General features: G+C 39.9%; 2 protein-coding genes across 2 annotated transcripts in view; one reads left to right on the top strand and one right to left on the bottom strand.

The window, feature by feature from the left end:
• Positions 1-15,664, bottom strand: part of osbpl6 (oxysterol binding protein-like 6) — a 792,463-nt gene that overhangs the window by 575,158 nt on the left and 201,641 nt on the right. The window lies entirely within an intron of this gene.
• chn1 (chimerin 1) lies at positions 5,281-14,325 on the top strand. Its single transcript, XM_037686975.1, has 7 exons — positions 5,281-5,782; positions 6,729-6,813; positions 9,701-9,874; positions 10,698-10,775; positions 11,424-11,561; positions 13,245-13,350; positions 13,529-14,325. The coding sequence occupies exons 1-7, from the start codon at positions 5,528-5,530 to the stop codon at positions 13,698-13,700; spliced, it is 1,008 nt and encodes a 335-aa protein (XP_037542903.1). The 5' UTR covers positions 5,281-5,527; the 3' UTR covers positions 13,701-14,325.

The raw sequence follows: 15,664 nt of genomic DNA, 5'->3' as shown, positions 1-15,664 counted from the left end.
AAAAAGAAATATCTATCATATGAATCCAACAATGTTCAGTCAGGTCATCTGGACTTTTGTTGTTGTTGTTGTTGCTGAGACATTTCGTCCTTCATCCAAAGGACTTCATCAGTCCACAACAAACTCAGTCCCACAAGCAGCATGCTCACATGGGTCAACCAGTTTGCTGATGATAAGATGGTTTTTGGGGCCCGCCCTCTCCTCCTTTGACTCCTTTGAGGCAGCCATAGCCAAAGTGGTTCAAAACATCAAAGTTTATGCTCAATAATCCAGATGACATATGGACATATTATTTTGATGTTGAGACGTCTAATCTCAATGCTGAAACCATGTTGAAACCATCACCAACCAGCAAACTAGTTGGCCCACTGTGAATGTGCTTCTTGTGGGACTGGGTTTGTTGTGGATCCTCGGACTGATGAAGTCCTTTGGAAGAAGAATGAAATGTCTCAACAACAAAAAAATAAGAAACAGTCCAGAGGACCTGACTTAACTTTGTTGGTTTTCTACCTGGATTATTGAGCATGAACTTTGATGTTTTGAACCACTTTGGCTATGGCTGCCTCAGAGGAGTCGACGGTGGAGAGGGCGGGCCCCAGAAACCGTCTTATCACTATAAACCTGGTTGGTCCACTATGTGTGTGCTGCTTGTGGGACTGAGTTTATTGTGAGCCCTCGGACTGATGAAGTCCTTTGGATGAAAAACGAAACGTCTCAAAAAAAAAAAAAAACATTCAGATGACCTGACTTAACCTTGGTGGATTTTTTTATCTGGATAATTGAACATGAACTTTGATGTATCATATAAAATATTAATTTACTAACTTATTTACTTACCAACAAAAATGTGTGTGTGTATTTTCCTTCATGAAGAAGCATCTATGAAGTTTTGTTCAGGGAACAATATATTTGTTTTTCTTTTTTCTTTTTGTAAAGATTGACTAAATGTTGGAATCTCTAAATTCATTTTGACATGAAATCATCTCTCTTGTGCCTAAAAACCTCACGCACACCAAGACATTTGTTCCGTATAAATATTTGCATTGTTGTCAGGAGGTTTTCTGAGAGGAGCCACATAACATTTAATTAAAACCCCAAACCTTTCAATTAGTCTTCTCGGCCATTTGTCATTCAGTCTAATTCCCAGCTGTTCTTTATGAAGAGGAGTGATTACTCCTAATCCCTTTGTTGTTAATAGTTTCCTGGCACTGGATTAATTAAAGCATTTGCACTTGACCCCTTTAAACCATGAGGCCAGTTCTGGATGTTGGGCAAAATTAATAATCTTTCATAATTGCACATTTTCTAGAACTAGAATCAAACATGAAAATGCATTTCCATTTTAAGATGCAGTTGAGTCGTTTCTCTCACTGAACTGTGCACAGATATTGTGAAGAGTGTCTCCTGCGTTTGTACCGACCTTGCAGAGTGAATCGCAGGATGTGATAGCAGCCGACCATAAATCACTGTCAAAGCACAGACAGATCCAGCCACATCCTCCGTAATCTATTTGTTCGAGTAAAATATGGTGTAATTTGCTCCCAGATTCTTGCAGGGGCAGCAAAAAAAAGGTGACACTTTGTTCTGCTTCTTATGCATATGTGGTATTTCCTGGTTTAACCAAGTTGACTCTTTCCAGTGAACATTTCTGTCCATGTGAAGAACAAAAGATTGTCCTGTAAGGTTAATGCAACCATATCTGTTATTTTAGGCTCTTCATTTGTGTAGTTTGACTTAAGAAAACAACAAACATATGAACGTAGTCACATTTTATTGCCAGTTTTCTGTTGTTCAGTATCGTTTGAGAGATGTTTTGTCAATTTTATCAGTAAGAGTCTCAGAAAGACTCAGTTTCTTTGCATGCATTGCTCTATTCATATATTTATGAGAGGAGGAAACCATAGCAAAAACTCCCAGCATGCATCTGAAAATAAGTCATGTTATATTTAAATATCTAGAATCTTCTTATGAGAAGTATGTTTGCTTTACAATATTTTTCTTTATTGATTACTTTTTTTTTTTTTTTTTTGGCAACTAAGTTGTTCCTAAAGCACAGAGCCTGGTCAATTAACCAACAGAAACAATTTTATGGAAGTGCTGGTTCCTTTTCTCGGCAGATGTTGAAGGTTATTTCCACTATATAGTTGTTGTTAGATAAATAAATATCCTATAAGCCACTTTGAGGACACAAGAAGATTTTTAACCAGTCTTTTACTTGCAAGGTGAGACAGTCATGAAAACAGGCTTTCATAGATGTACAAAGTTTCATGCTTCTAGATGCTCGTCAGTGAGAACCTGCGCTGGACAGTGGGGCAGGAAGTGTTTTATAAAACACGCTCATCAGGCCGAGGTGAAGTCAAGACGAGCTCGGCTTTCCAGCTTACAGACTTGGAGAAGACCTTGGAGTTACCAGATGAACCTGCAGGCTCCTTTCTGAGCAGACAAAAGTCTCTGACCTCACACACTTCCCACACATGGTGCAACGTTAATTTAACATAAACATCCATAAACCTTTACCTAAATTCCCCTGACTGTTGTATTTTAACGTAATGAGTCCATGGGATTCATTTTCAAAATGAGCAAATAATGTTCTGATGCTCATTTCCAAATGTCCCATGGGAAATGTTATGTTGAGGGAAACGTACTTTTTGAAAGTCCTTCATTTGTCACAGTTCAGCAAAACTTCGTTCCACCACTCTAACATCCTCAAAATATTTCTGAGGTTGTTTTCCAGATAAATACTTTTTTTTTTTAACAGTTTTATTCTTTATCAGTGACCTTAAATTTCTGAGTGCCAGAGAGCATTCTGCTCAATGTTTGAATAATATTCAACACTTATTATTATTATTCATTAATAATGACTTTAAACAAACCTAGCATGTTCATTGTGGTCCAACACCTTGGTTAAAGTTTTTGTCAAACCTCCATTTTTTTTTTGTCTAATTTCTCGTCTGATGCATCTTTTTCAACTCAAACATTATACTAATCATTTGCTAATTTAAGAAAAGTCATAAAAACATATTTTTAGAGAACAGCTAATCAGACTTTTAATTTTACTTTAATATTTAAAACATTTAAATGTTAAATAAGCATCAATTTCTTCCAGCTGCATGTCAAGATTCATATTTCATGTTTAACAGCTGGCAGGTTTCTGCAGACTTTGTCCCTCAAACTGGATTTTTCATGCTCAGGCACTCAGATTTATCATTACACGTAGTTTATGTAACAGTAAGTTATGAATGTTAGATAAGTAGATTAGCCTAGTTTTATATAGTTTGATGCCTTTTGGTGTTGTTTGGTTTTCTCGCCTGCTTTGGCTGAAAACGAAGGTGGATTATGGTGGCTGTTCCTTATGCCAAACAAAGACTGTTATGTGAGTGTCTGCAAAATAAATCATGACCCTCAGAGTTCACATTCAGATGATGAGAGTAAATGGCTCTTTGTGCCATTTTGGGTCAGCAATACATAAGAGGAACATTTCCTTATGTAACAGCCCTCTGACCCAACTCAACTGCAGCTTAATGGATTAGAAGAGATTGGGAAGGAAAAGGGAAATTAAGTTAAAAAAAAAAAGGAGAATTTTCCAACTTTGTTAGGGTTTTCAGGGGGTCAAGTCAGAATTAAACCAGACTGGTACTGAACTGGGTTATTGTTTAAAATCTTAAATGTAGACAAGCCGGTCCAGGCTGGACACTGATGGACATAGCAAAGATGTGAAAGATACCACATCCCATGCATCTGTCCTTAGGGGTTCCGTCTCTGGACATGTTTGAAAAACAAGAAAATCAATCAGTGTCAATTAGAGCTGCAGTCAAAGTGAACTACACACTGGGAGGGAAACAGTCAGCAGCAGGCAACACAATTACGCTGCAACCCCCCCCCCCCCCTGAAATGGCTCCAGGTCTGAGAGGATGAACCGATGCATATAAAAGCCTCTTACTGTGTTTTATCTCAGGTGGCCTCTTGAGCGGAGACTTCCAGCGAGGATGAGAGACAGTAGCTTCACTGGAAGCACTCAGAGTCACGTCTTTCATGTTTCCAACCTGGAAGCACAGTTCGGGATGCCACTCTACATAATTGCTCTGATCTTCAAAGCCTCTTCTGCTGCTCTGACTCTCATTCTGATGCTTCTCCAAAGACATGGGACCAGCAAGAGTCAAAAACAGCCATCGATTTCTGTACAGTCACTTCCTTCTCTGCTGTTAAAAAAAAAAAAGGCGGTAAGAAATCTCAGCAGCCAAGACTGAATTTAGACACTGAGACGTGGGAGCATAATCACATTTGCTTCGAAGTGTGAATAACGTCAAGCAGGTTGAAGAATCCTTTCTCGAACACGTTGATGCCGCAATGTAATTTTTGAGTCTTCATTTGCATGCAGGCAACACAAAGGCTTACATCAGTGTATACCTCAAGGAAATGAACATGCAGACAAAGACACAGCAAAGAAACAAAAGCACGCCCAGCTGTCGGATTGCCTGCGTGTCGCAGACATATGTTAAATGTTTTATTGTATACTTTATTTTACCAAAAGAGGGTCAAATGCGCTTTTCAAAGCTAAATATTTATGAGTAATAAACAATATTCTGCTTTTGCTTTGTTGGGAGGTAAAGTTTAAACTATTCGCTCCCACTGTAAGGTGTTTCAGCGAATGAAATGACTGAAAAGTTACCAGCTGGATAAATTGTATTTGCATCACTTTTTATGACGTCTTCCAACACATTTCCCATGTATGGTCTGATGCTTCCAGCCTTTTGTATCCTTCGAGCTCCAGTCGTCACTGGTTTCTGTGGCAACGTGATTTTGAAAATAGCTCCAACGGCCCACTGCTGTCGCAACTTCTCCAGGCTGAAGCCCACTCTGGCTGCATGACTCATTCATTGCTCATTATCATCCCACTCTCATTTCATCATCCTGTACGCCTGGGCTCCCCTCTGTTATAGGACGTCTGACGGTTGTGTGGGGGGCGGGGAAGAGGCTACTACAAAGCTGCGGCGTAACCATGCTGCAATTGGCTGGTGGGATCCATTTAATCTGCTGCTTCTACTAGAGGGTCCACCTCCATCCTCCTCCTCCCCCCTCTGTGTCTGCATCCACTCACAAACAGTGTGCTGCCTCTGTTCCAGAGAGACTATCAGCTTTGCACAGGGAGGAGAGGATTAGCTCCACCACTCATCTCATCTGCATTTACGTTCCCAGAGAACCACATGAGCATCCAAGGCTGCACCTCCTTTGTATAAAAACCTGGCACTCCAATCACTTCGCTTCACTTGGTCACTGCTGGGAGAAGACTCAGGAACAGGAGTTTTGCTATTTTTTATATATTTTTTTATATATTTCAGCCTTTAATTATTTGCAGATTTTGCTGAATATTTTATATTAGTTCTGTGATGTTGCTATTTAAATGGGGCAATGCAAGTTTTGTATGACATTTACTTGCTTTGAACATTGAGAGGTTTCCCTTTAATTTTTTTTGAAGGGGGACTTTTTCACTTAATTTTCATCTATTTTTGGAGACTTCATTCTTGGGATGCCATCCAAAGAGCCCTTCAATTCACAGAAGAAAGAGAAGCCTTTAGTGCAAAAGACCAAACAGGAGGCCAGTCAGGAGGATATTCTCTCAGCAGCTTTGGGGATGAGAATGGGGCCACAGAAACCTTCTTCAGCCACTTTCTGGCAACCACTTAAACTATTAGCCTACTCGCAGCTCACCTCGCTGGTTCGGAGAGCCACTCTGAAGGAGAGCGACCGGATCCCCAAATCTGAAAAAGTTCACAACTTCAAGGTAAGACTGGATGAGCTTGAAGAGTTCCTGTGAGGTTTTATCAAACTAATGTCATCATGTGTGGCCAGAGGGCTGCTTCTCTACTCTCATCCCTCGAATGTGGGAGATGAAAAGATAGGGGGCGAATGTTTCTGAGGGGGATGGAGAACAGTGCTGTTTTTGGTCTGTCCAGTGAGGCTTTATCAAAAGAAAATCTGCTGGTTTGACTGGAGCACTGCTGTTAGTCGGAGCACCAGATGGGAGATTACTGCTGGAGAGGCGAAACAGTGGAGGAGTGTTTGGCTCCTGTTTTTTTTTTTTTTTTTTTTTTTTTATGGGACGAAGAGAAATTTCCCTGTCAAGTCTCTGAAAGAGCTGATGTTTCTCACACCCATTCTGCTGCTGTGGGCTTTTGTTTTGCTGATTGCTGCATTTCAGACTTTTATGCTGTTTCTGCAACCGTTGTGCAGTTTTTCTTTGTGCGACTTCAATTTATAAATTATTTTTAAATGGACAAAAATATGGCGCAAAAACTGTGTAGTGTAAAAGTATATTTTCATGTTGAACAGTATTTATGTTTTATATGTACAGTATTGTGTGTTTAACTAAACCATTGCAATCCATCTTCTCCTGTATGATTAACATGATCCCTCACATTAAATAGATTTAATAATAAATACATTGCATAGCTTTTAAAGCATGCTTGGTGAGCTTTAGTTTGCTCAGTTCAGAGGCCTCTGTGATTGGTTGTGTTGTTGTTACCCGCATGGGAGCATCCTTTTTCCAGTGTCTCCATTGAAAAGTCTCCCAGCAACTTCATTTAACTGCCATGCAACAATGGCAGAGTCCTCCACACACATATGGATCATCCTCCACTGAGGCAAACTACAGAAAGGGATGAGGTAACTGCAGGAACACCCCGTTCTCTGTCTGTCACTAACATCCATCACTGTTCTTCTTGTTTTAGGTTCATACCTTTCGAGGGCCTCATTGGTGCGAACACTGTACCAGATTCATGTGGGGACTGATGGCTCAGGGGATCAAATGTACAGGTATGTCTGAACAGAACAAAAAAATAATAATTAAAGTGCTCAAAGTGAAAATTACACTATTTGGGTTACTTGGTTTGCAGTGCATCTGGACCAGGATTACTGATATTTAATCCAAAATCTCTGCAGTAGTTCGAGGATTATGGGTTGTACAACTAAATTAAATGAGCTGTGATATAAAACATTGTGTTTGACCTAATTTGATCTTTTCTCAGTTGAAGTTTGGGGGTTAGACATGTAGCTGAATGACTTTCTAAGGCTTGTTTTGTTTAAAAAAAGATGTTCTCATCCTTATTTTCATGGTAACAAAAGCTCTCTGGGTTTCCTCTTTGATGACTTAATAGATTAGTCGCACACTGAGCCAGAAAACACAATGAGCCGAATGTGGCTGATGCATTTTAAAGCTCGGCTCATTTTCACTGATGGATTGTGACTCCCAGTGTGAACACATTTTCAAAATATTCACCCATGAATTGTTCGGTTGCATTTTTCTTCTCTGTTCTACTGAGATGAAACTGACTTCTTGTGTGAGTCTGTTTCCATCAGCAGCACGGCACGGTAACGCAGTCTGAAGTGCATCTCTGATGTTTTATTGATGCAACAAAGTGTGCCACATGAATCTCCGGGAGCTCTGATATTAAATATTAACGTCTTGATGTTGTGAACTGACAACAATCCCTTTAAAGGCGCATATGGTAAAAGCCAATCATTATCGTCTGTAAACATGCCGTCATTCCTTCAGACTCAACCTCAGCCAGAAGAATCTGGGGCACCGAAGTCTCTCATGACGCCCTCATTTGCATACCAAAAACTGTTCTCCCATCACCCTCCTTTTTCTTTTTTTGTATGTGTGAACTGGTTTTGGTTGAGTGCCAAAGAGCAAAGTCTCTGCTTGTCCTTGTTGTGGCACATTCCCTCATCAGAGTGCAACACCCCCACCCCCTTACACCCAGCCTCATCCCATCATGCCCATGAAGGAAAACAAAGCTGGCATATCTCTTTAATGAGGTGCAGAGCTGAGTGTGAGGAGGAAGCCCTGTTTCCACACATATTAAAATCCAGCCAGTTATATCCAAAGAGCTGGGTCACAACTCAACCCCTCTTTAACCCAAATACTTGGTTTGAAAAGAACGAACCCATTAAAATTTAATTTCAAATGGACTGGCTGATAAGGCTTTAGGAACCAGCTAGCACTAAACTGATCCAAACGGAGCCATATAGCAGAGTCAGAGTTGGGATTGCAGTGCAGCATCCTATTTTTACATGTGTCCCTTGGGTCCCTCCCCATGTGGGACCCAGGCCCATCAATGTTCTCCCATGAACACAAGAGCTCAGCCGGGTCGCGTCTGATGACGTGTCATTATTATACTCCTGTCTTTAAGAGAATCATCTCTTAAGGTAATTACATTTCTGCATCAATGCCTATAAATTCAGGCTGTGTGAATTTCTCCAGGGACTCGCATTAATCATAGTCTAAAGACAGCTTCCCAAAGCTTTCTAGTGTAGATTTTGTTTTTTACGGAAAATGTGTCCATTTTTAAACGGATTATATATTTTTAGTGAGGGGGTTGGAGTTGGAGTCACAGACCCCACTGAATTTGTGAAAACAAAAACCTTTCAGAACTTGAAGACAAAAGAGCTATAGAGATGTCCCGTTTTAATCAGGGAAACTAGGTCTTCTGTAGCCCGCAGCTCCTCAACTGCTTCTTCCACAGACAATGTGTGCAAGCTTGGATTTGGAGAAGAACAGAGCGAGCAGCAGAGCTCACTGTCCCTCCTCTGGGCACCAGCATTTTCACTGCTCCCCTAAACTGACTGCCTCCATGTGTTTCTGTTATGAAGCAAAGCTGGTCTGTCTGTTCCTGACAAGAAAAATCATAAAATAATGATGATAATAATAATAATAATAATAATAAGATTGTATATGCTATAAAGAAAAAGCAATAACCTTGTGTACTCACCATGATGTTAAAATGATAGCCCATATTTTTAAGTGGAGTTCTGTGACTGAACAATTAAAATCCTGTTTGTTGTAGATAGCTCTTTGAATGATTTCAGTTTTTATTTTCATTTATTTATTTATTTTTTTGGATTGACAAATTAACATCTAATTTGAGTTAATCCAAGACTAAAGTTGATTGCTGCAGAATTAAAACCACTCCAATTTAAAATAACTCATGCGCTTCATGTGAAGTCATTGTTATAAACTTTTATATTCCCGTTTTTGCATTTAACAGTTATTACTTGAAATTCTTTGGTTATTTATCAACATAAAAAGTAGCAGCAGCAGCAGCTAGCTGTAGCTGTTTTGGTGCAGCATTTTATTTAAGATGGCAACAATGCACTTTGACCTTTGGCCCTGCTCACATTAGTGCTAAGTTGATCAATTTGGTCAGAATTAAACTCATTTTCTCAAACCTGGTCATTCAATCTACAACCGATTAACAATTTGTTAATTCATTTATTTATATATTTTTTTAATCTATTTCTTATTTGTGTAAAAAAAAGGAAACAAAAATGTTTTTATATGTGCTTATATCAGACATTACACCACACATTCCTCTTTCATGTTCTTTAGTTTTATTTGATGTTTTTTTCTTTCATTTTAACATTTTATTTTTTGTCTCATGTTAATTAATGATTGACCCTCGTAAAGTAAATCGATTACTCTAGAGCAGCATCTTTCCAAAGGGCTTGTGACATTTAATGGACTGCTGTTGGTCAAAACCCCAAGTCCCATCTTAACAAAACAAAGTTCTTGTTGACCAATGTGTAGTTTGTAGTAGTTTAAAATAACATAATCTCCACTTTCTATTGGTTTTATTCACAGATTCTATTGAGCGAACCCTTTCACTCATGAACGAACCCATCTGTGTGTGTCTCCCTTTAGATTGTGGCATGAATGTGCACAAAGAGTGCTCGGCTCAGGTGCCTAACGACTGTAAGCCGGACCTGCGACACGTTCGTAAGGTGTACAGCTGTGACCTCACGACCCTGGTGCAAGCCTACAACACAGCCCGACCCATGGTGGTGGACATGTGCATACGAGAGATCGAGTCCAGAGGTTAGTGTGTGCGCATTTTTATTAGCAGGTGGATTTAAGAAGAATGTTGTCCAAGATGAATAGAAAGAAATGTCTCACAGTGCAAAATACTAAAATGAACTCCTGTCAGTGGAAACATTTTCATCTAAAAACTGTAAACAATTTATTGCCCAATAGAATTAATAAAAATATTTTTGAGTGTTTGCTTCCATGAGGAAGAAATGCTTCTGGAGAGGAAATCACATTTTATTCTAATTATAGCCATCTTTAAACATTTATATTGAAAAGCTTGAACAGCTTTCAATTTCTAATATTTTGAGCGGCTACAATAAATTGATTCAAACGGATTTTAAGCAGCTGCTTACAGTTTAAATCTTATTGTTATACAGCTAGCTTGTCATCCGCAGCGTATTCTGCTTTTGCTTGTTAAAAACTGGATTCAATTACTGATTAAGTTAATGTTTTGCCATTGGAGGGGTGACTGGGAGGAATTATGAGCATGCTGGTAATTGTAAACGTGTAATGAGGAATCCATTACTCGGTTTCCTGCTGCCTTAGCTGATAGCATTTCATTTAAATCATGCAGCTATAAGTTGTTGTTCCCTCATTGTCTGCCCTCTAATGTCTGTCTGAAGCTAAGTTTGATTTATGTCTTTATTATTTTGCCCAGTGATGCAGAAAACTATTTGCATCGGCCCTTGTTCTCCTTGTTCCATGACACTGTGGACATCATATCCTTAATTTCTTTTGTATATCATTTATCATTTTCTAAATTACAGTTTTTTGCAACACCAGTTTTGTCAAATTGTCTGAATAATTGTTTATTTAATGTTTGCTCCTCTAGGATTGAAGTCAGAAGGCCTCTACAGAATATCTGGATTCAGTGACTCGGTGGAAGAAGTGAAGATGGGGTTTGATAAAGGTTTGTGTTGCTGGCTTTATAGATTCCTGTCAACTTATAAATGGCATTGGAAGAAATTCCCTGCTTGCATATGTCCACGTGAGGCAGAACTTTTCAGATTACTGAAAAACTGGCATATTTGTGGAGGATTAGTGTCCATCTGGGGATGCAGATCTTTCAACTCTGGACAGACCTCACAGGTTACAAACCATGCACTGCCTTAAACGTGGCTGTGTTGGGATTCAGCTGTGGACTTAGTGAGAATAAACCTGTCTTGGGCCAGTGCCGTCTGAATTTTAACTGTAAGAAAAAGCCTGCAACAGTGGACTGAAGTGCAGAGCCAGATCTGCATGCAGGAGATCATCCATGACAGAGTGTCATTCCAGCTCACAGCACAGTGATGCTCAGTCTGCCAGCACAAGTAGGCCACAGCCTCCTCTGGAAAGCATGCATAAACGGGCAAAAGTCAGAATTAAACAGGCCAGGGAGATGATAGATGATACTCTGGAATAAAATTCATTGTTTTTGCATTGTTTAACACAATCCCTTCACTCCTGAGTTCATCCTGTGGACGGATGGATGGGAAAGTGCTGATGAGGCATTTTTCAGTTTAAGCATTCTCATTTTCTTCTTTTTGTTTCTTCTTGGTTCTTAAACCCATCGCTACAGATGGCGAGAAGACAGACATCTCAGCGAGAGCCTATGAAGACATCAATATCATCACGAGTGCTCTGAAACTGTACCTCAGGGATCTGCCAGTTCCTGTCATCCCATTCGAAGCCTACCCCCAGTTCGTCGAAGCTGCAAGTACGTCACGGCTTGACAAATCAGCAAAAACACATGCATTTACCTGCACACAGTGATTGTTAGGTTTTTATGGGTATTCTTTCTTTTTTTCTTTTCATTGTTGCATTTGCATGAGATAATTATATTGTTTTGAGTCTGGGTTGTGGATAGAGCTGTTAAATGATTACAGCTTAGTCAATGTTTTTTGCTCCATTTACAAACACTATAAATTAAAACTGTGGTTGTCCAACAGGCACTTCTTTATCTAATGATTTAGCTGCAAAAATACCTCCAGAACACACATCAAACTACTGCTTTGTACCTGAAAACAAAGCAAAAAATAAATAAAATCCCCTTGCATCAGCAGAAACTACAGTATACTCACCCCTCCTTGTAGTTACTAATGGCTTTCTGCTGTTCCACAGGAAGTGCATTAATTCTTGAGTGCTCCCTTTGAGGTTGCAATGTTGTCTGATCCATCTTAAAGGGATAGTTTAGCTCTTCTGAAGTGGGGTTGGGACTGGGTCTGTTTTAAAATGTCAACTCTTCCCTTTGGTCTTGGCCACGCTCAGACAGCTGTTAGCGTGTCAGTCCATTTAAAAGCAAATTAAACACAGAATGCAATGGTTTGCAAAGTTTTGTTCACAATGGAACAAAGTAAACGAATTAAATGCTGAAGAAATTGTACGATAAAAATAAGGCTAATTTTGAATTTGATGTGAGCTCAAAAATTGATGACAAGGCCATGTTTCACACTAAGCAGCCCCTCTTGTTTAACAACAGCCTGTAAATGTCTAGAAACTTTGTGCTTATGTTAAAATAAAAAGTATGGATTTAATATTTAAAGTATTCCCATTTTTTTTTCCCACTAAGGAGCGCTGTCCTGATATAGTTCCACTGTGTTTAGATGCAGTTTTTTGCAGACTGGTGAACCTCTGCCCATCTTTACATTGGAGAAATTCAGCCTCTAACTATTATGTTACAAAATGTTTTCTTATTCTGACCACTTACTTTTACGATCTTTATAGGTTTATTGGATTTGCAAATCATTGCATTTTATTTACAATTTGCACAATACATTTTCGGACAGAGTTGAACAATATTCTATTTCTAGGCCATACTACAAACATCATATGTTCATGATTTATCAACAGAACTCCACTTTAAAAAGCTGAACTGTCTCTTTAAAGTGAATTTATAAGGCAAAGAAGGCTCAGTGGGCAGTTATGTGAAAACAGCAGTTTCATTTTTTGGTGTTTTTGTGTCTCCTTTTAATTATTTACATTGCTTTGCTGTTCTTTCTATCTCCGTATGAGATTTGTTTGGGTAATTGTTTTGTTTCCAACAACCTTGCAGTTTTTTATGCCTCATTTGTTCTTGTCTATGTCAGCAGTTTCTCTCATGTGGTTTCCGTGGTCATCTTGTGCTTCAAAGCTGCCTCGTGTCTCTGGTTGTTGTGTTTGTGTTGTGTCTTTGTGGTGATTTTGTTTCTTCTTGTTATTTTGTGTCTCGTTGTAGCTGCCTCTCTCTGGTGGTTTCACAGACTCACCCGGAATGACTTCGAATTTAATTATTTTTAGACGGATTTTAAATAAAGACTCTTGTCTGGCACCATTTTACCCTTCGGGCCCCCGAGCCTGCTCCCCAATGGCCCATCCAGGAATCTTTTTCATGCTAATCACACCTTCTTTTTCTGCTTGCCAGAACTCACAGACCCAGACAAGAAGCTGGAAGCTTTCCGCGAGGCTCTCGCTCTGCTCCCCCAATCCCACAAAGAAACTCTCAAATACCTCATGGCCCATTTAAAAAGGTAAGGCAGCTCTTATTGTATTGTAAAACTCATAAAAGTTGTTTAACTATAGGATTTTTTTGTTCATAAAATCTTTGAAGTGTCTAATTTTAATCTTCATCCCCACAGGGTTTAATTAGGTATCTCATTAAAGATCTTTTGATGCCTGTTTACATGCTTGTTTCTGTTTTTATTACAGGGTGACACAGAACGAGAAATTCAATCTGATGAACGCAGAGAACCTCGGCATCATTTTCGGGCCCACCCTCATGCGTGCACCCGACCAGGACGCCATGACAGCTCTGAATGACATCCGCTACCAGAGACAGGTGGTGGAGGTGCTGATCAAAAACGAAGAGGGGCTCTTTTAAACTCTGGACTTTTGTACGACAATTCTCTAACAGCTCTTTTATGTAAGGACTCGTTGTGTATATTTTTGAATGTCTCTTGCTAACCCAACATCAGTCACTCTCTCTCTCGGGCGTGGATGATGAATCTTGTACAAACTTAGTGTCTCCCCATTTTTGTCGGGGGATTTTCTGAAGTGGAAATGCATCGTGCAAACTCTTTGTTGCTTTGTGTAGTTGTAACTTAGCATGAGTTGAAATCGATTAGCCTTGTGGTTTCCTTTCTGTCTCATCTGTTCTGGGTTTTGTTCACATTCCTGGCTGCCTGCAGTGCAGTTATTTCTCTGAAACTTTATTCGACTGGACGTATGAATAAGCTACTAAGTTTTCTTGGGTGATTTTTATGATACTGTATTTTTTTATCTGCTCGACCGTTTGTTACGTGAGCCGCAGTTCTTCAGTGAAATGAGCCTTTTTAATGTGTCAGCAACACTGATGTTTTACCAGATAGCAATGTTTTTACTGTTTTAAACAGCGTTGTTTGTGAAATTAATTTTGTACTGTAATTTTTTTTGTACACAACTTGTGCATGATTACGTTAATTTATTAAAACTCTAACTTGAGCGACCCATTTCGATCCTAATAAAAACAAAAATCAAGATGCATTTACCTTTTTTGGGGGGTCTTTTGAAGTCAATATGAAATACTGGACAGTAAAAATGCAGTCTTTAGGATAAAATTGCTGACTCCATCCATCCATTTTCTTCCGCTTATCCAGGGTTGGGTCATGGGGGTAGCAGCCTAAGTAGGGAGGCCCAGACTTCACTATCTCCAGCCACTTGGTCCAGCTCCTCCGGAGGAATCCCGAGGCGTTCCCAGGCCAGCCGAGAAACATAGTCCCTCCAGCGTGTCCTGGGTCTTCCACTGGATCTCCTCTCGGTGGGACATGCCTGGAACACTTCACCAGGGAGGTGTCCAGGAGGCATCCTAACCAGACGCCCGAGCCACCTCAACTGGCTCCTCTTGATGTGGAGAAGCAGCAGCTCCCGGATGACCGAGCTTCTCACCCTATCTCTAAGAGAGAGCACAGACACCCTGCGGAGAAAACTCATTTAGACCGTTTGCATCCGTGATCTTGTTCTTTTGGTCACAACCCAAAGCTCATGACCACAAATAAGGGTAGGAACGTAGATCGACCAGTAAATTGAGAGCTTCGCCTTTTGACTCAGCTCTCTCTTCACCACGACGGACCGGTACAGCGCCCGCTTCACTGCAGACACCACACCTATCTGCCTATTGATCTCACGTGCCATTTTTCCCTCATTCGTGAACAAGACCCCAAGATACTGTAAACTCCTCCACTTGGGGCAGGACCTCCTCCCCGACCCAGAGCGGGCACTCAAACCTTTTCCAGCTCAAACTTGCAAACTTGAAGTTAAATGACCTGATTGAACATTGTTGGATTTTTACCAGGATTATTGAGCACAAACTTTGGTGTTGAAGTCAGTTACTTTCTAAGCTGTGTCTTTGCTTTGGGATCTTACATTGTATGATGAGACATATAAAAAACAAATATATATATATATATATATATATATATATATATATATATGTGTGTGTGTGTGTGTGTGTGTGTGTGTGTGTACACATCCATATTTTTTCTTAATGTGCATGTAATATTAGTTCTTTGGTTTGGTTTGTTCTTTCTTTTCTGGATTTAGTTCACTTTGGCATGTACCAGCATCTCCCTGTGTTGTCAGCCATCTTACCTTAATCATCCCTGCCCTCAGTAAACCGGTCACACCTGCTCCTCATTCATCTTAGCTACCACCACTCGTAATCAGTAATCACTGATCACAGCTCTTTTTTTCCATGAGCTGGACTTGAACCTACTCAAGTTAACTTTGTGTGGCTTCAGAGTCTTTCCATTGGGTCCACTGGGTGTTCCCACCCACAGCACTTGGTTCGTAGTAGCCTCCTAGAGCAGA

The sequence above is a fragment of the Nematolebias whitei genome, chromosome 13, assembly GCF_014905685.2.
Source record: "Nematolebias whitei isolate Nwh7 chromosome 13, NemWhi1, whole genome shotgun sequence".
In the NCBI taxonomy this organism is placed as follows: domain Eukaryota; kingdom Metazoa; phylum Chordata; class Actinopteri; order Cyprinodontiformes; family Rivulidae; genus Nematolebias; species Nematolebias whitei.
The sequence above is the reverse complement of the archived record's forward strand: the minus strand, read 5'-3'. Positions and strand labels throughout refer to the sequence as shown.

Excerpts from the sequence above, each read along its gene's own strand:
- chn1 (XM_037686975.1), top strand. The coding sequence starts at position 5,528 with ATGCCATCCAAAGAGCCCTTCAATTCACAGAAGAAAGAGAAGCCTTTA. Across the intron at positions 10,776-11,423 it reads GAAGATGGGGTTTGATAAAG|ATGGCGAGAAGACAGACATC; the intron begins GTTTGTGTTGCT and ends CCATCGCTACAG. Across the intron at positions 13,351-13,528 it reads CTCATGGCCCATTTAAAAAG|GGTGACACAGAACGAGAAAT; the intron begins GTAAGGCAGCTC and ends TTTTTATTACAG.